Source organism: Myotis davidii, unplaced genomic scaffold (assembly GCF_000327345.1).
Source record: "Myotis davidii unplaced genomic scaffold, ASM32734v1 scaffold168, whole genome shotgun sequence".
Lineage (NCBI taxonomy): Eukaryota > Metazoa > Chordata > Mammalia > Chiroptera > Vespertilionidae > Myotis > Myotis davidii.
The window spans coordinates 8,017,890-8,043,697 of record NW_006383016.1 but is presented as its reverse complement, the minus strand read 5'-3'; the positions used below and the strand labels follow the sequence as shown (position 1 = coordinate 8,043,697).

General features: G+C 39.3%; 1 protein-coding gene across 9 annotated transcripts in view; it reads left to right on the top strand.

Moving 5' to 3' along the window:
* HDAC9 (histone deacetylase 9) overlaps window positions 1–25,808 on the top strand; it is a 455,800-nt gene that overhangs the window by 121,751 nt on the left and 308,241 nt on the right. For all 9 annotated transcript variants that reach the window (XM_015558167.1, XM_015558161.1, XM_015558166.1 and 6 more), the window contains 4 exons: window positions 1,482–1,597; window positions 11,488–11,610; window positions 14,615–14,825; window positions 15,217–15,434. In XM_015558167.1, coding sequence (XP_015413653.1) covers window positions 1,482–1,597; window positions 11,488–11,610; window positions 14,615–14,825; window positions 15,217–15,434 — 668 coding nt within the window. The remainder of the gene's footprint in view (window positions 1–1,481; window positions 1,598–11,487; window positions 11,611–14,614; window positions 14,826–15,216; window positions 15,435–25,808) is intronic.

The following is a 25,808-nucleotide window of genomic DNA, read 5'->3' as shown; positions in this document are numbered from 1 at the left end:
GATTGATCAGAATGTATGCAAGATACACAGAAAGAAAGGTAGTGAGCAAGATATGTTTAAGAATTTTATGATACCCAAGGCTTGATGAAATCCCACAATAAGTAGGTGGCAGGATCAGAATTCTGTCGTCCATCTCACCTTCTTTCCTTTGGCATGGCGCCTCTCGGTAGAGAAATCTTGATAAAAGAAAGTTGAAATTCAGGGGTGTTCCAAGGGAGGTCAGGCAAATATTGACCACAGATTGGGAGCTCCTGTTCCCTGGCGGAGAGATGGTGTATGAGCCAGGCTTTGATCTTCGAGGTGGGATCGAGCCTGCAATGAAAAAAGTGGAGGAGAAGGTGAATGAAAAGCATGAAATGGGGCACTTAATGCAGAGTAGGTGATTTAAATTTGACCATAGAGCACAGGAAGGACAATAACAGAAAGTCATGGTAAGTTCCATTTGGAAGCAGGGGAATGTCAAATGGAGCCTGAAGGTCATTAGGGAGGTCAGACTTATACATCTTTGCACCCAGATGAGGTTTGGATTTTGGACTTTCGTGTTGCTTTAGAAGTACATTCTGGAACTTGTCCCTTTCCCTCTTACCTTAGAGTTTCATCACCTGGACCTGACCAAACCTTTCTGAACCAGTGCCACACCATGTTAAGTAGCCAATAGGAATAGTTTCTTTGGTTCCAGCGTGTGGTTTTTGCCTTTATAAGCTCTAGCTATCTTTGTCTTCCCTGGGGCACAGGTTGGTTATCCTTCTGAATCTGTGTCTCCCAGATCCAGTTTGTTTTCCATTGCAGATAAACTTCTAATCTAAACTGTTTGACAGCCTCAGACCTTTATTGGTGGACAGGCACGTGGGAAAACTTGTCTCACTGTGACCCATCTCACTGGCAGTAGTTTAGGGGAAACTTTCAAGAGGCTACTGTAGTAACTCAGAAATATCAGCAGACTTTTCTAGAGTCCCTGAGAGAATAATGAATGTTGAGGGCTTAAATCGAACCGATGGTGGTCAGAAGTAGAGGAGAGATCATGTAAAGAACAAATAGAACTAACCTAGTAACTGATTAGTTTGGGGGTAAAGAAGGAAGTGAGAATGACTCTGAGGGTGGTGGTAAGCAGAGATAAGCAGAACACATTTAATACTGGAGTACATTGAATTTGATTCATATATAAAGATAGATTTAAAATGCCCAGCATCATAAAGGCTGGAATTTATGAGAGATAAAGGCAAGAAATATAACTTTCCTGAGGTGATAGGGGATGTCACAATATTAAATGATTTTGCAAAGGAAAGAGACTAGGGATAAGGCCACAAACTTAGGTGAAATATTCACAAATGTGTCACCATTCTTTTTATTTACCAAAATGGTGCTTGTCCTTCTGTTAGGGGATAAAAACAAGGTTCAAGGCTGTATACTTTTTAGAGTATAACTAAAGTTTAGTTTTTATATTTTTCGTGAATAAATTGGTGCACCCGAATGTTTTTCAGAATCCTCAGTCAGTAGCAGTTCTCCTGGTTCGGGTCCCAGTTCCCCAAACAATGGCCCAACTGGAAATGTCACTGAAAATGAGACTTCGGTTCTGCCACCGACTCCTCATGCGGAGGTAAGACTCTTATTATTTTGGTTCATCCAAAAGTTAGATCTTCCTTGATAAGCTCCTGAAAACAAAGTGACATTTCTGAATGGAAGATTAAAGCCACCTGTTTTTAGTTCCTTTTCTTATAAATGTATAAAATGTGTAATTGAGTAAACTTGACCTTATTTACAAAGTTTGGCCACAATCAGATTTGAAATATTGAAATGTCATTCTTGTACACGCAACAATGCTAAGTATGTGCTTCCCAGAAGTTGAGCAGCTCAGTAGTCCTGCTTGGATCTTGGTTATTTTTATGGGAGTAGACCTATCAGTATGTATAAGAGCAACCTCATGCAAACCTCAAGAACAGCATAGCAAAGTAGGTTTTATTCATTTACCCTAAAGAGAAATTTTTAAAAATTGGAATATTATAGTTGAAGAACAGTGTAAAAATGTGCTCCACTGAGCAAACACTTAAGGACCTACTATGTGCCAGTCACTTTGCCTGGCAAGAGGGATATAAAGATCAATAAGTTATGGGCTTTCTCCTTGAAGAATGAAATATTAAGGAAAATTGGTCTAAAATAACACATACTCATGTTTTTTTGTGATTGTATCCAATCAAGTGTATTAACATTTGTTTTTCAATGAATAATTTATTAAAACCAGTGATAATAAGAAAAGAGGAAAGTAAGTCAGGATTCAGCAAGAATTTTTCTATGGAGTTTCTGTATTAGGCTAAGCAGAGGCAATAGCCTAGAAATAGCTGCTCTTATGGAATCAGCTGTGTTGAAGTCGCTGTCAATTGATTGAAACTCTCTGTTTTTCTTTTCTGTCATTGTAATGCCTCCTTCCCATGCATTGCTTTATACAGGAAAAGCTGGTGCGCTAACTTCTCATTTATAACTGTAACATGCTTCTTCCCTTGTATTTTATAGAGTCATGGTAACTTGAGGCTGAAATAGACTGATCAAATATCTGTTTCTTGGATCACCTGTAGAGCTTTCCTGATATGTAATTACGAAACTTCTACTAGAACACTTCTACTTGCACAACAGGAAGCTCACTTCACTGTCTCCCACAATAATTCTGTTGATTTGGGACAGGAGCGTGACTGACAGAAATGTCCTCTGTATCTTATGCCACAATCTGTGTCTCTAACACACATACTCACACACACATGCACACAGATTTATAATAAATTATTTCTAAATTATTTGACTAAAATATAATTGAAAGCAGAAACCCAGAGTGTATCCATGAAAGCAAAGGGCTGAAGCCAATGAGGTCACTTTTGCTCCTAGGACACATGTGTACTTGGGTTTTAGTTTTCGGGCCTCACAAAACTCAGGAGGTAGAAAGAAAAGGCCAATACTGACCAAGGAGGATAATGCAATAGGAGACCCTCCAAACCTTAAGGTGGGGCCCCAAAGGCCCATATCTATGCAACATTGACAACCCCATCCCCAGACGTGTCCTGATGGGACCACAGTGGTGTAGAATCTTTCCCTTAGAAATTGTAACCAAACCTAGTCCTTGCATAGAGTTATAACCCAAATTTACAGAACCTCAAACTGTTAATTTGGTTTAAAGTGCCCCAGATTTGGAGTTCCCCTACGTTTCTGGAAAAAAGAAAACATAAATCCTTTCTAGGGAAATATACATTTATCCTAAATTTCAAAAATGTCCGTCAATTTTCCGAGAAAAATGGGTAGAATATATAGGTACTGTCTTGCTTGTAACCATTGTTGAACTAATTGAAGAATAACAATTCTGGCCTCTACATTCTCTCCAGGCCCTTGATCTGTTTCTTGTTTCTTACTATACTGTGGTTCTTCATTCCCTTTTTTATTATCTTAACTAAAACATAATGCCTGATGGAATAAATACCTCACATATATTTGTGGCCATAGATGTAAGTGGGATTTTTGGTTATAGGTATTGTATGTGTTAGTGCAATTATATCTCCAGGATTGGTCAGTTTTCAGCAACCCTTTAGTCCATTTACAGGAAAAGAACAACTTGGTAACAATTATTTCTTAAGAATGTCAGATTTCCATCCGTTGTCATTTTAAAGAATGTGATTGTCGGTACTAGCTGGAATACTGAAGGGTTCTAAAGGGTTTGGCTCTGGATGAATTTGCCCTTGGGAAAAGAAAAATGACACAGTAAACCACATTCGACAGCATGTGTGAGTCCCAGAAATGCATTGTTAGTGCAAAAAGGTGCAGACGAGCACTTCCCAGCATGGCAGTGTTTTATAGGTTCAGAAGCAGCAGCGTGGCATTTTGATCAGGAAACCATATGCAGTAACAGTATATTTTAAAAAGGCCAGGGAGTGATGAACACAACGTTTAGCATGGCGGTTAGCTCCCAGGAGGGAAGAAGGGGTTAGGGACACGGTCAGTTACTAAAGAGGAAGATGCATATATTCATCCATTATAAACACCTATGTCCGTGTAGTACTTTGTACCACATGAAGGAACCACCAAGAAATATTATATACTCATGAGATTGGAAACACATGGAAAAGGTGAGAGTTTCCTCTTTCCTTCAAGCTTTTCATGATCCTATCTTTAAATTTCAAAATAGGTACAGTGGAGAATGTATTAGTAAAGGAAAGGAATTTGCTTATATTATTGCTGTCCTTTTTATATTCCTAAAAGGTTGACTGTCACAAATATTTGTTTAGATGCCCAAGAATTTCAGCTAATTGTTGAACATCTTCTGTCACTAGAAACTTTCCTTCCACCCCCATTGTTTTAAAAAAAATCCCACAAAAAAATAAAAACCACAAAACAAATAAAAACCAAACCAGAAGGAAATGTGATTTAGTGCAGTGTGAAGGAGCAGAGGTATTTCTTCAGGTCAGTGCCAGGACATTCACTTCCAAAGCTGGAAAGACTAGTTCAAAAGCAAGTAGTGACTTACCCCATAATGAATTAATTGTGTGCCTGAACTATGAACCAAAAGGCCAGGTGGGCAGACCTTTCTACCCTGATGGGTAGCCTCTCCGTGGCCCAGAACAAAAAATTCCACCCTGATGGCTAACATGTGGTTTTCTGCTGCGTTGCGTTTACAAGGGGTCTGTAATGTAACTCATCCTGGAGAGGTGAGGAGACAACGCAAGTCAAGCTCAGACTCTCAGCCAATTAATATCTTTGTTACACTGAAAACTTCCACTTAACCTGAAGAAGAGATAAACAAAATATGTTCAGTCAATTCTTGATTAACAACCATTTTGAACTTAGTATGATTTTTAAAGGCATATTCTAAGATTAATAATAACATATAATTTTATATCAACCAATGTTGGAGGTCCGGAAAATTAATAGCATTAACTACACTTTCAAAAATCAAGTGAGTTGCCTACCTCACCATTTACAAAATAGTGTAAGTTGCTTAAGTACCAGGGGTGAGTTTTTCTTTGAAAATAATTTAACCGTACATGTGCGAATGAATTCTTTATTCTGTGTCCTGTGAGTAGAAAAGCGTGTCACCTCATTCTTTCAGAGTCCATGTAAATGAAAGGGATTCTAATCCCTCCTGCTCTTTGGGAACGAGGAAAGCAAGCTTGTTTCTCAGTTTTCTGCCTTGTAATTCACACGTGCTGCATAATTTAGGTAAAGGTTAAGGCACAAGTCGGAGGAGAATTGACTCATAAGTCCAGAATAAGGGAACAGAACCGCGAATTCATGTGGACAGGTCTTCCTTTCAGAAGGCTTCTTGGGAACCTCGTCTGATAACCAACTACTTTGTTGTCATTGGTTAAGTCCTTAAACTTGGCCTGGATCTCAGGTCTAGTGAAAGTAGTCACACCTACCCCCACGGCTTGTTGGGCGGAATCAGTGTTTGCCAGGCAGGTGGTACATTGGAAGTGGGGCGCAAGTTCATTTTTTGTTGTTGTTATCAGCACGGATGCCTCATAGGGAAAACTCATTAGCATGTTTGTCTTCCAGCCAGCACATCGCATGTGCGAATGGGCCTCCGTCTGCTCTGACCACTTCTGCTCCATTTCTTCTCTTTCTTACATATGCTCAGTCCAAACTCAGATGGTTGGAGCTACCTCCTTTACGCGTTGGAACACGTGGCTGGGGAGCTGAAACCTAAGGAGTTTCTATTCCCAACTCCAGTCAGAGATGTCTTTACCTATCTAGTTACTTTATTGTTAATACGGCAGGCTTGTGGGCTCAAATATGTTTCCACGAATCTCAACACCATTATTTTAGTTTCGTGGATTTATTTGATAGCTGTTGTAACAGTAGCCAAGCAGCTGGTTTATTTCTAGTTGAACATTAGTGGCTGGCTCTGCTGTGCTATTTTTTAAATAATTTTTTCCACTAAGATACAAACGATTTTTTAAAAGGATTTTTTAATAATAAGGTTAAGGACTTTAAAGTCATCGGAAATGGCTGTTCTCACATGACTCATCTGCCTATGGCTTCATAATCATTGTTGTGACATTTGTTGTAAATGTTATGCTCCCTCCTGAGTGGGTGTAGGGCTATGGTTTTAGATGGCAGGGCATGAAAACCCGCTTTCTCCCCCTGGGGGAAAAGAGGTTGCTATGACAAATGAATCTTTTTCTAGGAATAACATGAGTCAACGTTGTAAAGCAAGACCTTTAAATGCAAAGGAAGTCTTGTTAAATGATAATTTCTTTTTGGTCTCCAAACCATTTTATAGTAATAGAGTCTTCAGTCAAAATAAAAATTTAGAGATTTTTTTTTTTACTGCTTATTTCATTTTTCTATCAGCTGTCTGAAAGGAGAGGAGAAAATAAATACTATCTAGAAAAATAATGTGAAAGCCACAGGCAAACATTGAAAGATTAGGAGATTTGTTTGTTTTTAAATGTGGTATCTTCTTTTTAGATAGTTTAGATTTGGGGGTTGGGACCTTCTAAAGACAAAACAGACATCTTCATGGAAGCTATTCTTGTGTGTGTGTGTTTTAATTTATCTTTATTGTAGAAAGTATTACAGTTGCCCCCTCCCTCCCTTAACCCCTTCCTCAGCCCTTCCCCTGGCCTTCATAGCACTATTGTTTGTGTCCATGGGTTATGCCTGGATGCTATTCTAATAGACACTGACATTATCTGATAGACTAGTCAGAGATGCCTCCGTCGTAGACTGCAGGGTCTGATGTCCAAGGTAGGTAGGCAGCTGCCCAGAGTTAAAAGCCAGTGAGGGGTAGAGCTCAGATGCAAAACGCTCAGCGTATACTTCTTTTCACTAGGCCTGACCATTTCTCACCAGAACTCTAGATAAGACCGTTCTTTTTCTAAAGCTCATGCATTTTGTAGGTCATTTTGAACGCGCAGCAAACTGAAAACTCTTCATCCACGTTTTCTATGAGCTTCTTACTATTTACATAACCAGTGTTGTCAAGAGTCATCTGTTGACTTCCTTGCCTTATTTTCTGTCTATGTGTATTTCATTTACGTGGATTGCAGATGTTATCCATAAGGTAGTCTTCCAATTACCATGGTGGTGAGAAAAGTAATTAAATGTTGAAGATCATTACTAAAATGTGAGGAGACCTCCCCTGCCCCGACACCTGGCTCAGTCATATCCCTCTTCTCAGGATCATGCTCTTTCTGGTGAAATGCTCGTTACCCATCAAAGCCTGGTTTAAAACCAACACCCTGCTCTGTGCCACTTCAGTCTTTAACCCTGCTCCTGCCATGGTAATGCTTACAGGCCTTTAGCATTAGTTCTCCACTTCTCCGTGCACCTGAAGAGCATGTGAACTTAGGTGGTATAGGACATCTAGGTGCTGTAGGACTTCTTTGTATGCACGCCGCCTGTACCACACCATTCATCTAATTGATACTCGTTAATTGCTTTGTGACTGCTAAGTGATACCCATGTAAATATTTAATGTTTTCACTTGGTCTGACTGCAGCAAGCATTTCTGGTCCTGAAGATTTTTTTAGATTAAAACCATCGTCCCCACATTCTAAGATGTGAAACACTGGCTTCCTAGCACAGCACTGATTTAAGGGCTGGATCTGTTTCAAAACCACTTGCTGGAAAAATCCTGGTTTTGCCTGAAAGCCCTTGTGAGCTCAGCACAGAGCTAAGCTGGGGTAACCATCCAGCCTCACAAGAATCCTGGGCAGGATCCTTCCTAGTTTGCGTGAAATGGCACCTCTCGCCACCTGTTTTCCTGGCTTTCAAGTGCATCTGCCCTCTGAGCTGTGTAGATTACAGCTCCAGGTTCTTAATTAAGATCCATGAACCTGGAACTGATAGACTGCTCCCATCAAAAAGCCAAATTGTGGAAAGTTATAATTAAAGAAGATAATTTGGGGAAAGCATCTTTCAGGTCTGTTAAGTCATTTGCAATGTTAGCCATTGGCAGTTGACATAAATGCTCTGCCTGCTTCCTTATCTGTAATCAAAGGAAAAAAAGTAAGTCACATCCTATTTTCTGAAGTTCACCGTCTCTGTGGGCAGAACTGACAAGTACCAACTCTCCCCTGTGAACTTGGGAGCCTTGCATCCATAGTGATACAGGTCTTTTGCTTTCTTCTCGTGGCCAGGTCAGCTGGACACTTCTATTCTTTCCCATAAGCCTCAGGCCTGATTTTGCTTCCTTTTCTTCTCTAAAATCTCCCTCTTCTCCATACTTTGTTGTTTGTTTTTTTTACCAGATTCCTTATCCTTCAGTAATGCTGTAGAGTGGTGGATAGCTCCTGCAGCAGACCCTGACAAAAAGTCATGTCACCTGTATCAGTCCTAAAGTTTTATCACCAATCCCACTAGGAACCAGAATTGGAGAGATAACTCAGTTTCTTCATCTATAACATGAGCACAATGGTAGCTGGAGAATGCCTCAGGAAAAAATAGTTTATCATCCAAAATAACCCCTGGCACAGGGCTTGGCACATGCTAGGTACTGAGAATCAACACCCTATGGTAGGAAATGGACACACTCACATTTTAATGCGAAACTACAGGGGTCTGAAATTCGTTCCCCTTAGCGTGGGTAGCCGTGTGCCACTTCCATCATTCCATTTGAGAGTAATACTTTTCCATTTTACTTTTGCATCCTGGGATGCATGGGAGGGTATCACAGAAGTTCTACCTAGGAAACAAAGATAACAGCATTGTGAGGTCTGTGATATATTTTTCTGTCCTTCCCATGGTGCACATTAAGTCTTAGTGCTATGGGAAGCAGGTAGGACCTGGAGTGAATATTCTACATCATTTTCCATGCTTATTTATCTTGTATGAATACAGATAACAATTTATTATGAACTAGGGGCCCAGTGCACGAATTTGTGCACCTTGAAAGGATCTATGGGCCTACAGGGGCAGGTCTCGGCCCATCCTCCATGCCCCCGCCCAGCCCCTCCCGCCATGGCCCTTGGTCCCCTCTCTGCCAGCAGCCCCATTCCTGCCACTGCCGCTGCTCCCACTCACGTCAGAGCAATTGGGGCTGGCGCCAGCAGCGGTCCAAGAGGTAGCTGCTGCCCAGATCACCTCTCAGGAGCAGGGGGAGGTGGAGAAGCCCTCAGGGGCGATTGGGCCCGCAGCTGCTGCTTGCACCCACTGACGGCTCCAAGTGATGGGACCAGCACCAGTAGCAGGTGCGAGTGCCAGGCAGGACTGAAGCTCACAGGAGCAAAGAATTTTCAGTAACCACCAGAGGCTCGCCTCAGTGACAGTGACTAGTGCCCCACTTTGGTCGGACACCCCTACTCACCTGCTCCACCATCCTGCCATGGCCAACGCCCGCCATTTTCTGAGCTCTGCTGCTTGCTACCGATGCCCACCATGTTCTACATGCGCCCCCGGGTGGTCAGCACATGTCATAGTGACTGGTTGTTTGGTTGTTCTGCTGTTCGGTCTATTTGCATATCAGGGTTTTATATGTATAGATTACCACATGCTGTCAATGAGCTAGTTAACATTTTTACTTCCTCATTCATTCTTTCTGTTCTTGTTCAGGTATCTACTTTATACTTAAAATTTATGCTAGAAGAATATTAGTGTAAGCACAATAGCAGCTTACCGTTTTAATTAGAGCAAATACACAGCTGTTTCTCATAACCCCTAAAATAAAATTGTAATCTCGCACATTGCAGTGAGGAACTCCTTTCCAACCATCTTCATGCAGTAGCATTTTAGACAACCTTGAAAAGGGTTACATATAAAGCCAACATGACGTTAAAAGTTTCAGTATACCTCTAGATTTTCATGCACAAATATCTGATTTGTTCTTTAGAGAAAAAAAACAAACAAAACAAAATCGGAGTTAGCTTGGAATTTCAAGTTGGAATGAGAAAAATCCACATTTAACCTTCTGCCTTTATGATCCTAAGGCTATGACTCATCTCCAAACAAACGCCTGATTGAGGTGATGTTTTGGAATAACATCCTGTGTTTTGGTGGCGCATCACTCTTCAATGACAGTCTGAGGTCGCGTTGTATGAGCACATGATATTTCCCCCAGTTAATTGATATCCCAGGTTTGTCCAGGGGAAAATCTACAGCTCCCCCAAACATGCTTGACAAGTTATTATATTTACTTTAGTCAAAGCCCGTGTGTGCAATCTCCCTCTTGGAGGTGGTCTATTATTGGAGTCCCATATGCTTTTTGTTTGGGAAGAAAGCAGTCACTGTGTCATACTGTTACATGGAGTATTCTTTTTCAGGGATGTTGTTCCCTTGGGGACCATATCAGGCCAGAGTTCCTTAGTCTAATAAGACCTTTGTAACTCTTTTTGTATAAGAGTTCTGGGAGGGAGGCAAGAATTAAACAGAAAATGTAATTCAAGTAACCATATTAGGCCACATGTGGGAAAACATGGCTCTGAGTATTGTATTAAAAAAAGGTATTTGTTGTAAAAAAGGAGTGAGATGCCAAAATGTGCAGCATATTTCAGTGAAAATGAAGGCTATTGTGGTACAGGGAATTAATAACATTTTACCATTGTCTTTCATTTCTAAATATGAATGATCAAAAAAGCACTACACAGCTGTCTATTCACAAATTTTGTATTAAGACATGATTAATTATTATGGAAGTCCTTTATAGTGATATTTAATCTAAGATTTCCTTGTGTGAGTTTTCCCATCAGTAAAATGATGTTTAACCCATATAAAGATAATGATTTTATGTACATATATATGTATATATCACTCAGTAAAACAAAAAAGGTATATATACTCATAAGAATTACTCAGTTTTATTTTTGTACTTTACTGATTGAGGACAAACACACTGATTTTTATCCATGAGGCTAGGATTATAAAAATGACTTTTGCAAAATGACGTATGGAAGCCCTTTCTTCAGATTTTGTAATTATGTCTGAGGAAGATTTTGATTCAGTTTTTTTTTAATCCTCATCTGAGGATTGGAGATATTTTTAAAAATATATATTTTTATTGATTTCAGAGGATGATATACAGGGAGCACCATAAAATGTATACAAACTTTAACAGCCAATAGCTCAATTTTGAACATGAAATTTCTTATAATAAATATTGCCTTTATAATTATTCAAAGCGTATGTACACATTTTTTGGGGGGGAAACCCTATATATGAAACATCAATGATGAGAGAGAATCATTGATTGGCTGCCTCCTGCACATCCCTTACTGAGAATCAAGCCCACAATCCCAGGCATGTGCCCTTGACTGGAATCGAACCCAGGCCTTTCAATCTGCAGGCTGATGCTCTATGCACTGAGCCAAACCAGCTAGGGCTGATTTTTTTTTTTACTTATAACATGTGGATACAGAAATCATAAAATAAATGATCAAAATACTTAAAATTATTTTGACTAAATACGATAAAATGAAACTGTTGTCTGAAATCTAAACATTCCACAGTAAAATGTGTGGTATTGTAATCTTTTGAGACTCCTCTTTCATTGTTTTTCCCTTTATCTTTTCTTTATAGCAAATGGTTTCACAGCAACGCATTCTGATTCACGAAGATTCCATGAACCTGCTAAGTCTTTATACCTCTCCCTCTTTACCCAATATCACCTTGGGGCTGCCAGCAGTATCAGCCCAGCTCAATGTAAGTCGCCACTCAGAGCAGCCTCGCACAGCCCGGGTGATGCCTTCACAGGGGGACTCTCATATATGTAGATTAGACTTCAGGGAAACTTGGTAGAGGCCATTATCCTTCCCTGTTTACTGAGTCGTTCAAAAAGATGTTTGGTTGGATTTCAAATTACAGATTTATACTGGTTTGCATAATAATATATAAAAATAACAACTCACATTTGTATAATGGTTCATAGCCTTTTAAAAAAGCAGCACTTTCCAGCTATTTTATTAGCTCCACACGACCATCCCATGAAACGGAGATTACAAGCCACATTTTCACAAAAGAAGAAGCTGAGACGAGTAATGTTTAAAAGTCCAAGATCACGGAGCCACTAAGCAGCAGGCCTGGCACTCCGCCCGGCCAGTGCTGAGGTGTAGCTTCTGTCTAAAGCACAGCACATATGTTTATGGAATTTATTTTTTGGTGAATGACTTTATTTTGAGAATTTATGTTACTGACTCTATCATACTGAAGAATACGTATCTGGAAAACCTCTTTAAGAACAATATTAAATTCTTCCCAGGAGACTTAAAGCGAAGAAATTACTTTAAAAGTCCTGACAACTGAAATAGGATCTTTTGGAGGTAATTGTCCAACTAGCAGAAGACAACAATAATTATTTTATACACATTCCCTAAAATAATGTAAATTTTTGTCATTGTAAAAGATTTGTAAGCTTTTCATAGAGTAATTCATCTACGAAATGTATGAAAATTAAGTTAATTGTGCTTATGCAAAGGTGATGTGATATGTTAAGTTTAAAGAGAAATTGGTTCTAACCATTGGCACCAATTTTGCCAATCTTTAGAAGCAAGTCTTTCACTGCATGCAACTTGTCAAATTCACATCTTTTATAATATTCCCAGATCAGGACAATATAAAGAGTGGACCATTTTGTGACCTAACTTGTTTTCAGGATAGAAGACCTGTTTATAGGATGCTAATGTATGTACAAGCACACCTATAGTGACATTATAAGATGATACATTTGAAGGTTGGGTTCAATACGTACTATAAAAGCGTCTAAGGTGCACCTTATATTTTTGATATTTTTAATAGAGTGGGATGTTGCCTTATGTGATACAGTCACTTACACAAGTGAGGAGAAAGCAAAGTTTGGATGCTGTTATATATCTGGGGATTGAAGAAGGAAAACGTAGAAATACCAAATTCAATTACACTCTTGGAATTCCACACGAAGCATTTGTAAACAATTGGGCCTAGCAAAACTAAAAAGGGAGTTAGGGATGAAACAAAACTTAAATATGCATGGATATTTTCAAATCTTCATTTACTAAAAATTGTTTTTCTCCTATTCCTGTTATTCCTATCTCTTCCAATGATAAGCAGATATTGAAACAAAAACTTATGACACATGAATAAGCATTTTATATCCACTCCTCTTTGCAGGCTCTGCGTCACTCCTATCAGCTAACACAAACATACACCACTTTTAATGTGGTCAGGGGGAAATTTTTTTCTCAAAGAACCCAGTCCTAAAGCCAGACCATTTAATGTTTTGATGGTAATACAATTTGGTGCCGTTGGATGAGTAAACCAATGCGGTTTGGATTGAAGTTTCATTTTTCTTTGCTTCCATTTTGGTGTGGATGAGGCCATCACAATTAATTTCTCAAGTTTAGCAAGGCTTTGGCAAAGGGACCTCTAATGTTCCATTTCCCCACTGAGTAGTGGGAAATTTTTAAGGAAAAGAGGCCAGGAGAAGGAATCACTTCTAGATTAAACATTGCGTTGACTGGCTGTGTGACTAAGACAAACCATTTACCTCTTTGTCCTTTAATTTCTCCATCACTGAAAATTGCTTTGCTCCCCTGGTGCACAGCAATTTTAAAAGATGAAACATGAGTTTTGAAAAGAAACATGCCACATAATTTTGAGGCATTAGACTTCTGCTGTTGTAATACCCACATGACCACCATTCATTAAGTTATTTGACTAGGATAATTCATTATTACTATTGATGATATAATTGTTATTGCCTTATTACTGTTATCATACATTTCAAGTTCTTAATAGTGTTTTTATTTTATATAATTCCACTTGTAGTTTATTTTATTAAATGAAAGTATCTGGAGTGTCATTTTCAATATTTAGAGATTTGGGGATCTGTTATGAATTAATATAAAATACATGTTTAAACCAGATTCCTGCATGTTTTTTACAACCTCTCATTGATTTACCTGAAGAATTTTATTTGAAAAATTAAATATTGGAAACTTACAGCTCTGTGAACTTATTAGAGGAGGAGTAGAAAAAGGACCAATTGTCCCTTCTGCTTGAGACTCCAAAATCACAGACCATTTTATCTCTTCTTAATGGCTGTTATGTGTCCTTAGGTTAGAAATTTCAATAAATTTTAATTTTACAATATACCTTGTACTTAATCGGTATATTAAACTATTTTAGAAATAAACTTCTTAGTTATTAAGCCTGAAATTAGCATCATTTTTTAAAAATATATTTTTTAATGATTTCAGAGAGGAAGGGAGAGAGAGAGATAGAAACACAAATGATGAGAGAGAATCATTGATTGGCTGCCTCTTGCAAGCCCCCTACTGGGAATTGAACCCGCAACCCGGGCATGTGCCCTAACTCGGAATGAAACCATACCCTTCTGGTTCATAGGTCAGCACTCAACCACTGAGCCACACCCCCCAGGCAGCATCATTTTTAATGTTAAAGATCTTTTTAAATTCAGAACAGTGATACCCAATACTCAATTGTCTCCAATGCTTCAACTCTACCTTTATGTCTCTTGTGTCAATTCAGTTAGTTTAAAATACATGGCTGTTATCCATTTCCCCTACTGAGCCATAGGTAAGATGGGTCTTTTTTTTGCGGGGTTGGCGGGGAGTGCCATGGGGTATGGAATAAAACAGCTAATGATGTGCAAACCTAATGAGCCACATGGATGAAAGAGGATTCACATCTTTATTATTTCCTGACACAGGCTTCAAATTCACTCAAAGAAAAACAGAAGTGCGAGGCCCAGACACTTAGGCAAGGCGTTCCGCTGCCCGGGCAGTATGGGGGCAGCCTGCCGGCATCTTCCAGCCATCCCCACGCCGCTCTCGAGGGGAAGCCCAACAGCAGCCACCAGGCTCTCCTGCAGCATTTACTGTTGAAAGAACAAATGCGACAGCAGAAGCTTCTTGTAGCTGGTAATTAACAAGGGCGCCATTTGGAGATCATATGGGGGCTTTTATTTTATCAGCAATGCAATGTGATGTCTTTTTAACTCAAGACACTGAAAAGATTTACCATTTACCAAGGTCTCCCTGATACCTGGTACTGTGGGAAAGGCTATAATCCTTAGTTATTTTTCTAGCTCCATGGAAAAAAAAAAGGTTGACCTTATTTAACCTTCACATACCAGAGTGGAGTACGGGTGAGTCATTGGTCAGATGCATGCCTGTTCAATGCTCTGGCACTTCTGCCTTCACCCCATCCAACCTAGCTTTCTTCCTGTGTATCCTTTATGCCTGTTTTCTGTAGATTCTTGGTTTTCTTAAGCAAAATTGTAAATGTGTACATGGATACTTTTTTTTTCAGGTGGAGTTCCCTTACATCCTCAGTCTCCATTGGCAGCAAAAGAGAGAATTTCACCCGGCATTAGAGGTACCCACAAATTACCCCGTCACAGACCCCTGAATCGAACCCAGTCTGCACCGCTGCCTCAGAGCACATTGGCTCAGCTGGTCATTCAGCAGCAACACCAGCAGTTCTTGGAGAAGCAGAAGCAATACCAGCAACAGATCCACATGAATAAAGTAAGCTCCCAAGTCAGAGTGTCATGACCACCATGGAGGCAATTGGGGTTCTCTTCCTTGGTCTATGCACTCAAGGGGAGAATGTTGGTGTATATCATAGTTCAAAGGAGATTGCCATCCGGGCTCAAGGATACCATAACACTACCGGGTTTTTCCACATCTTTGCGTTCATGAAGTAGCATTTGCAGCAATTTTGAGATTGTAGATGAGCAAGGTCTTTTATGACTGAGCACCTATTTTAATACATAAGGACATGCAGGCACATGTGTGCAGAGCCTCGTATCTATTGCAGAAAAGGCTCGAGGCAGAGTTGAAGGTGGTGGATTGACATCTCAAAAGGTTTGCCCAGGTGCTGGCAGAAATGACAAGGTTAGCCAACAAGGTATTTTCCAGCAACTTGTATGTAGCCATGTTAGAGCTGTTTTCTTAGCATTCCCCACTTTGTTCCAAACAGTGTTTAAAACAGTTTCTCAGAACCTTGTGGTCATTTCCTCCTGGCAGCCCTGTTGTGGCTGGAACGGACAGCGAACGAACGTCTGCATCATACCACATCCTTAGACAGTCTCCTGCTGAGGCAACCACAAGCAGTGATTGCCGTCTAACAGCAACAGGCAGGCTGGTGAGGCGTTTTCAATGAACTTTTAAGCTAAACTGGCCTACAGAGTTTTGCTACTAGGCTCTGCTATGGTTGACGTACGAAACAGAATCTTCTCATTCCTGGAGAATATTAAGGTCCTGAATATCAAGATTCTATCTCCTCATCTTTGTACTGTATCACCTACAAGTGCCTTATGGAGGCATTATATATTGAGGTATCATATTGAGAAGTGGTGTCCTGTTTACCGATAGCTTAAAACTGGCTTAGTATTACAATGTTTTGTTCTGTTGTAAACAAAGCAAAACCTCATGGGCCAAGGTCTACTCATCTTTGTAAGAGCAGTAGGAGAAGGGGGTTTTCTCATCTGCTTACCTGATTGCAGGTGGGCCTAGACCAGTGATGGCGAACCTATGACACACGTGTCAGAGGTGACACGCGAACTCATTTCTTGGGTTGATTTTTCTTTGTTAAATGGCATTGAAATATACAAAATAAATATCAAAAATATAAGTCTTTGTTTTACAATGGTTGCAAATATCAAAAAATTTCTACATGTGACACGGCACCAGACTTAAGTTAGGGTTTTTCAAAATGCTGACACGCCGAGCTCAAAAGGTTCGCCATCACTGGCCTAGAGTGCATCGCTTCTCTTTGGCCTCCACTTGACAAGGCAGAGCCATGAAGGGAGAAGCATGGGCTGAAGATGACACTACTGAACAGAAATTCTTCCAGCCCCGCCCTTGGATGCTTTAAAAAATTATGCATATTTGTGTGGGATGGGGAGTGCGGGTAGGTTGCTAGCAGTGGCAACTAGAAACTACCTCTTTTGCCATTTTTCAGTCTACTGCAGACTCCTTTATATCATCAGATTAATGCCTCTTTTATCACTATCGCATTTCTCTAAATTATCAAATTATTTTGTATCAAATCAGTCTTATCGTAGGAGGACCAGCTTCCTGCTTGTATAGTGGTGTAATACCCATGGACATAAATGTGCTGCTGCATCTGTTTGCTGTGTGATGGTAGAATAAGTTTGTTTGTGGACTCACAGCACTACTTAACACTGCCAGGTATTCTTGAAAAATGGTCCTGTGCCTAGTGAGAAAAACGTATGTGGAAGGAATTATTGGGAAGCCTACTTTTTGCCTGGTAATATTCTGATCTGGATATTTGTTAGATTCCTATGAATATCTTTAAGAATATTTTGGCATACATGTTTTATGACCTAGAGCAGTGGTCGGCAAACTGCGGCTCGCGAGCCACATGCGGCTCTTTGGCCCCTTGACTGTGGCTCTTCCACAAAATACCGACTTCTGTGCATAGGCCACGAAGTTTCAATCGCACTGTCCGTGCGCGCCCGCACGTGGTATTTTGTGGAAGAGCCACACTCAAGGGGCCGCAGTTTGCCAACCACTGACCTAGAGTGACCACTGTTTCAGACTCAAACGGTATGCTGGTATCGGAGTTTTCATACTTTGGTATTCCACTTGAGGTTTCCATAGGCGATGCTCATCTCCATCACGTGGTAGGAACTAAGATGGAAAGCAGGCGTTTGCAGTTGAGCAACGAGGAAGGAAAATTTATCAGAGCCCTTCTCCCATGTGGAGCCGATTCCCTGGAATCTGTTAAGAATTCGTCCTAAAATTAGAAACAAACCTATACTTTTAGGTACCTGTTTGTACAGTGGTTTGATTATGAAATCCTGTCTTAATTAGGCAAAATGAAATCCAGAAACTTCAAAGCACAGAGCTGATCTTTCTATATCAACCCCTCTCGGCTCGGGTGTTTAGATTACTCACGCAGGTCTCCCCTTGGCGTTGGACCAAGTCTGTATTCCATATGTTTAATCAAGATGGCATATGCGCATTGGGTATCCTCCAGATTTTGAAAACATTTCACCTGCCCTCCATTGTCAAAGGGAACAGAGAAGAATGTGATTAAAGAAAATATTAAACCTCTCCTCTCTTCTAAAGTATTCACAATAGAGCCATCAAGAAACCGATAGCTACAGTTCACCCTACCCCATCAGGTGATGAAAACATTTATTTCACATTAAATGAGGGCCATAACTTAGATGTCAAAGCTACCAAGTTTCTGTCTAATAAGATATTTATATGTCCTATAACTATTTAGACTACCCGCTAATGAGAAATAAACACAGAAACTTTATATCATTTTTTTCCTGTTATCTTGGATGAACTGTATTGAATCCATTCAAACTGGATCCTGGTAGTTGACAACATAAAAACATGGCCTTTTCTTTCAAAATACTTATAATATCAGGGAACAGGCACATGTGAAGATATAGACATGCAGATGACATAGCTTAAAATGTCTCTTCCTTTTACTTCCTCAACTTCCTTTGGGGAAGGAGAGATTTAGGGAAGCAAAAATGGGGAGTGACAAGAAAGAAAAAATAAGTAGGTTTATTTCTAAACCTACGTTATATTAACTATGATTGGTCTTCATGGTATGGAATTTTTAATGATATATTTCAGTTGCTAATGATCTTTAGAAGAATTAGAAGCAAACCTATACTTTTCAGAGCATAGTTTATACAATGATTTACTTACTACATTTTGAAGACTTTCCCATAGCTTGCTATAGTTTGAATGCATTTATGAAAGTAGTCATCCATGCCTGTTATAACTATACTGTATAAATGTTGTTAATTATACTAAGTAATATATCTGCTTTTTGACTGATTTACAATGACATTTACATGGGAAATTTGTGTGTTGTAAGAATTATTTGCCTCATATAATTATGGTGTGAGTACTCAATAGCTTAGTAGAGGTATTCCTGGGATGGGTTTATATAATATTCGTGTTATATCTACACTATAGGGCAAGATAGAAAGTTGAGTGGAAATCCTGTCCAAATGATATATCTCTGCTAATCAGTATAAACATTCCACTCTCACTGAAAGTGTTTTGAGAAGCTTAACCATGAGAAATTCATGACTTAAAATGTTTGTTCTTTTCTCTTTTTGAGACATTGGAAAAATTCAGAAATGCATTAAACAATTTTTATTGCTGATATATGGTACATACATGCAATGATAACTTGTGAGTCTTTTTTTAAAAATCACAAGTTTATGTCAGTATCTTTTACTTTTTTTCTAAGATTTTTAAAATTTGATTTTTAGAGAGAGAGAGAAAGAGAAGAAAATTAATGTTAGAGTAACATCAATCAGCTGCCTCATATATGCCCCCTACTGGGGATAGAACCCAAAACCTGGGCATGTATCCCGACCAGGAACCAGCAACCTTTCTGTGCATGGGATGACCCTCAACCAACTGAGCCACACTGGCCACAGCTCTTTTGCTTTTTTTGTTATTGGAAGAAAAAAATGGCTTCTAAAATAGAATTTTCTTCATAAATACAAAAGAAAATAAAAGTAAGAGTGTATTGGTAATTTTCTTCTGAGCTTGTTTTAAGTTAAAGTATTACTACAGATTTTCCTGTAAAGTTAAACTATGACCAATGAAAACAAAACACACCTCAATTACTTGGGTATATGTATGATTTTTGAAGTGTTCTGACCACTGCCTATTTAAATGATGGGCAACTCAAGTCATACCACTATCTAAATGATATACAGAAATCTTCTGAAGTATCTTCAGGCATTTTTACGGTGAGATAATTTGACGTAGATCACTGCCCCCAGACCAATGACATTTCCCTTTGAATTCCTTTATTGCTACAGTATTAATAGAATAGCATCATGTCTAATAGTTCCTATTTTAACTAGAATTATAGTATTTTTTCTAATACCTATATTTCTCATATTCATTCTTCCAAGTCCATATGAGCAGGAATTTAAAGAAACCTTGCTTCATTCAGTACTTATTTGAATTAAATAGTGGTCTGTGCTTCTATCCATTTAGCAGATCATATTGAGTTCTTGCTTTGTGCCAGGCACTATTTTAGGCACCAAGAAAACAGCATTCAGTGTCTTCATAGAGCTTACAGTGTGGGGAGCGGGGGAGTGCGATATTCCAGTCAACAGTCAGGCACCGTGTTCAGTATTAGGATAGAAGACGTGAGGGAAGGAGCTTGTTTTCTTTGAGGAAATAAGACTTGAGACTTGTTTGGTTACTTCTCAGATTGTCTTGTCCATTTTACATCTTTTTTTTTTTTACCTTTCTCTTTTTCTTTCTCTCTCTCCCTCTCTCTTTTTTTCTTATACATACTCGGTGATAAATATTTTATACATTCCTATGACTGGACACGAGCCAACACTTAAAAAAAAAGTCACGTAAATCATGAGATGATATCTTATATATGTCAAGGTTCACTCCAGATATAAGTATTTATTATATATTTATTACTGTGATACTTAGGCATTTTGACATGAGAGCTATTTTATCATAATAAAAATATATTTAAGACACAACCAGTAAAGGGCAGGTCAAGCAGATGTCCTGTGCTGCCCTTATTCAAACAGGTAGATATTATATCTGACAAGCAAGGCATGAATACAATTTGGCTCGAATGCTGGAACAGAGCAAATGGAAAGCTTTCATTAAGTTTTAGAAGAGAATTTTATCCTTTATGTGAGTAGTATCTGTTATATTCCTTTTCTTGACATAATTTCTAACATAAATGTTATATATTCTCTATAAGCCCTCATGATTCATGCCCACTCCTTGTCCTCAGTAATCCATCCACAGCAGCCCGAGGGAGTATATTCTTTCATGCCTGTGGTCACATACAAACAGAGCATGTATATGTATGGTGTTACTTTTTTTTTTATTAAGTGTTCCTGAACTCAGTCCTAAAATAAAGCTATTTTGTGTACTGTTGAGCAAAGTGTATATTTTCCCAAAAAGATTAATTTGAAGAGCAACTATTAGACATATACATTCCAAAAGGTTTACATTTCTGAGTCACACTTCATATTATCTAACAAGTAAACACTTCATATTAGCTTTATTTTAATAAAGGTAATTCTATCCATGGCTTACTTGTGGCAAGACTAAAATTTTAAGTGAAATTAGATGAGGACCATGGACCAATCTTGGCTTTGTTCCTGTGCCTATTTCTCCTAATGTGTCTTTCCCTCTTTTTCTTTTATGTACTGTGCATCTTCCCGGCAACTTCTCCATTGGTTCCTTTGGGATAGGAGCATTTAAATAATACCAGCTCCCTTTACTTGTAGGATCTACTACAAGCTGGGACACCATACTTATGTCCTTATGGTTGTTATCGCCTCAAACTTAACGACTCACTATGTTTTAATATCAAGAAACTTAATTTAGCCCTAACCAGTTTGGCTCAGTGGATAGAGCGTCGGCCTGCGGACTGAAGGGTCCCAGGTTTGATTCTGGTCAAGGGCATGCACCTTGGTTCCAGGCACATCCCCAGTAGGGGGTATGCAGGAGGCAGCTGATCGATGTTTCTCTCTCATCGATGTGTCTAACTCTCTATCCATCCCGCTTATTCTCTGTAAAACATCAGTAAAATATATTAAAAAGATAAAAAGAAACTTAATTTAAACGGGCTTAGGTATGTTGACCAAGGTGACAGGGCTAGCAGGTGACAGAGCTGGAATTCGACATAGGATGTATGTCACAACAGTCTGTGCTTCACCTGGATTTGTGCTTCTGATTTTAGTGTTGTTCCTGTCACCAAGCAGGAGACAAGGTTTTCCTAATTTCATTTTTGCCAAAAAGTAGAAGACTTATAATTAAAAATAAGCCAAGCAAACAAAAAGGAAGGTCATCTTTTTTTTTCTTTTTTTGGGGGGGGGGGTGTTTGGGTTTGTCAGAATGAAGAAATCCCATTTCCTTGTCCTGCTTCCCAACTTTCCATGCATTGCCCTCCATCTTGGGAGGTTTTGTTGTCGTTGTTACTGGTTTATTTATGGACCTGTTGGTAGGAGATTCAGATATCCTGTTGGCTTATAATGCTTTCCAACAGTGCAATGGGAGTGCAGTGCGGAGCCAACTGCCGCCGGGCCAGGCTGCATTCCTCTCCTGCCGCTGCCAGTTTTTAAGCATGGGCAAACATCTCGCAGGCATCCTGAGCAAACCCGGAGTTGAAGGTCTACTGACTTCATCATGCTCAACTGAAATGCACATGTTGGCATCTCATCCATGGGTGGTTGGAAAATGCCTTGTTTTAAGTTCTTAAAAATGGATGAGCAGAAACTTAAACTGGGCTTTCATTTAGGAAAGTAGGCCTTACTGTTGTCAGGTTTAATTTCTCTCCCTCCCTTTGACAGCTTGTTTCCATGCAGCGTCTTTAATCACCATTTTCGGATTACATACTGCCCCTTAGATGGATAGTATGTCCAAAAACGTTAGGTAGCACCGAAAGGCAGTCTTAATTTTATAACAGTACAAAGGCACCTAGGTTATTTATCTATCTCTAGAAGTTTATAAGAGAAACTTTGACTTTACCCTTAAATAGATGCTTTTTTGACATGATTAGCTCAATGTAAATAGATCTGTGTAGGTATGTAGTCGGCTTAAAAAAAACAACAACAAATAAACAAAAAAAAACACCACTTAGGCTGCAATACCAGCTTACATGAGCATAGAGAATTCATATAGAAGCATTTCACTTCTATATGATTACAAGTGGATGGTTTATAATATACAGAAGATGGCTTGTCGCTTTATTATTAGATGTGATGAAATCCTGTGTTTGTAAAAGAAACTAAATGACCATTTCAGGGGATTAATGTGTAACATTCATACATGTCCCCTGTGCTGCGTTCATAACACGAAGACGCAGGGAAGGACCTTGGCCTTTCCTCTTCACTCCGCACTGTTAATCTAGGCAGAGACGCTGTTACTGAATGAGAAAAACAATAGTTGGACATGACTATGAGGTAAGAAAATAGGAGAAAGAAACATATCTGGGGAATTAAACCATGCGAGTAGTTTGACTGATGTTGATTCCAGGGAGTTCAAAGGAAGAGGGAAGCTAAATAATTTGGTTGTTTCCCAACCTTGACAAGTAGTTTCATTGGACAGAATGAAATAATTAAATCCTAACTAAAGAATTTTTAATATAGCTAAGTGATTTGTGGACATGAAAACCACCAATGTGTAGCTGTCTCCTTGTTGCAGATTTTGGTTACTTATAAGTTCTTGATTATAGATTCCCGCCCCCCTCTATCTTTCTTTCCTTTCTCTAAATAGTTATGAAATCTGAGGAATTATAGTGACCCTGAAATGTCAGATGGTCGAGTATTCCCATTCTTTCCGGCAGAATTGCATCCAGGGCTGTGCTCCCATAGCCTGAATGTACCATTACTCGCTTGCTATCAATTTAGCTGTATCAGCCAGCAATAAAAATTCAGTTCTACAAAATAATTCCTGGCATGGAAAAATTTATGATGTTCCATGGAGATTTATTAGCAATCGTTATGCTGCACACTGAAAATGAAAATAAAGAAAGCATGTTCTTTCCCTGAATGGGCTCACAGACCTGCAGACAGACAATTCTATTCAGAGATAGTTCTACATAATATATAGCTTATTTCAATAGCAAGATCAAGAATGTGTGATATCCTTTCCAAGAGAGGTTTCTGGTATCCCATAGAATGATTTATTAGTTTTGCATCTTTGGTTAAAATGTTGAACCTCTTTGTCCAATAATTCTCTAATCTGTCCATTTTAGAGGTAGCTGGTGAGGCTCACCCAAGAGAGTGTACTGAAAGTGCTTTGTAAACATAATAAGCAGTACTGAAATCCTAACTCAGTATTTATATTCTTATATACAACTAAAATTTCTTTTTTAAAATTGATTGATTGATGAGAGGGGAGGGAGGGAGGGAGAGAGAGAGAGAGAGAGAGAGAGAGAGAGGAGAGAAAAGAAACATCGTTTTATTTTTCAACTTATTTATGCATTCATTTGGTTGCTTCTTGTATGTTCCCTGACCAGGAATTGAACCAGAAACCTTGGCATAAAGGGGCCATGCTCTAACCAACTGAGCTACCCAGCCAGGGACTAATAGTCCTATTTTTCTTATTCTGTTAATGGAGATGATTATCTGGAAGGACTAGATTATTTCCAAGGCACACATTTCCCACTCGCTTCAATATTGGATCAAGCTTTGTTGTCAACCAAACCACTAAATTTTATTCCAGTTGTCTCTTACATCTTCGTATTCATCATACAGCCGACTTTGTTTTCTCTTCGGAACAATATTATGGTTAGTCATTGAATTTTTATTGAGGTATAATTTACACACAGTAAAATTTATTCCTTTTGCTGTACAGTTTAGTGAGTTTTGACAAATGCATATTATCATATAATTACCACAATCAAGATGCAGAAGAGGTCCCTCAGCTTCCAAAATTCCCTCTGCTCGCCTTTGTGGTCAGTCCCTACCCCTACCTCCAACCCCTGGCAAGGTAGTTAAATATTGTAAGGAACATATAAAAATGTCACAGTTGTGGGGATGATGGATTTTGAAAGCATGCAGACATCAGTCCTATCTGATCTAAACTGCGGAATGTTCAATCAAGAAGGGACCTAAGAGGTTATTTATAGCGGCCTCTAGCTGACAGTCAGAGACTCTATCTATTCCATTGAACTGGTGTCTTTGACCCACCTGGTGTCTTAACAGCATTTGAATTTTTGGTGGATCTTTAAAAGTAGAAACATTTCAAATATAATTCTGGATTTCTGGCATCGTCTGAAAAATTAAAAAGTCTTGCCATTCTGGGCACACATTTCCACGTGTCAGTTATCACCTGGCGCTTACTCTTTTTTTTTTTTTTAATATATTTTATTGATTGTTTACAGAGAGGAAGGGAGAGAGATAGAGAGTTGGAAACATCGATGAGAGAGAAACATCGATCAGCTGCCTCCTGCACATCTCCTACTGGGGATGTGCCCGCAACCCAGGTACATTCCCTTGACCAGAATCGAACCTGGAACCCCCCAGTGCGCAGGCCGACACTCTATCCACTGAGCCAAACCGGTTTCGGCCTGGCGCTTACTCTTGGTTATCGATTTTAAATAAGATTTGCAGAGCTGTCCAGTTTACCAAGAAAGGGATTGACCAATGGGGGAAAGGGAGATGTTCACAAGTCACGTGATAGGAAGATCGTTGGCTTTGAGATCTTGTCTGTCCTGAGACAGTTCACAATCTCCAAGGATTAGGAAAAAGATAAATTAATAAGAATGCCTTTCCTTGCTGTGGCTCTATTCATTATCCTTAAAGAGCAAAAAAAGAAAACTTTGAAAGAAAGAGTACTTTCAGCTGAAAATCAGAAAGGAGATTATCAGGAAAATCCTGTTAAGTAATATAAAAGAACATAACATTACACAGTGCTGTAACAGAAGGAAAAAGAAGCCCTCTGTGTTTCCGTTAAGAGGAACCCCTAATAGTTCTTGTCCTCTTGTTGAAGATTTCATGTTCTGAAAGGTCGATCTCCCCGTTTCCATTTTTGCCCACCTCCATTCCATCTCCCCTAGTGGCCAGGGTGATCGTTTACAAATGCAAATCAAATTATGCCAAAGGCTTGCTGAAGACTCCCCAGTGGCTCCTTACTGCTTCTAGGATGAAATGCAAACATCTTAGACCTGCGCTGTCCTGATCTGTCTCTTGTCCCCAGGGACCTCATCTCCTACTCCCTTCCCTTACTTACTGATCTCCAGCCACAGTGGCCTCCTCTCCTGTCTGCAGGGAATCTCATTCCACCTCCAGGAGTTGTGCTGTATGGAAGGTTCCACCTCCAGCCTTTTCATGACTTGATCTTGGTATGGGAGTCTCTCTCAGCTCAAGAGTCAACCTTTTGAGAAGTTTTCCC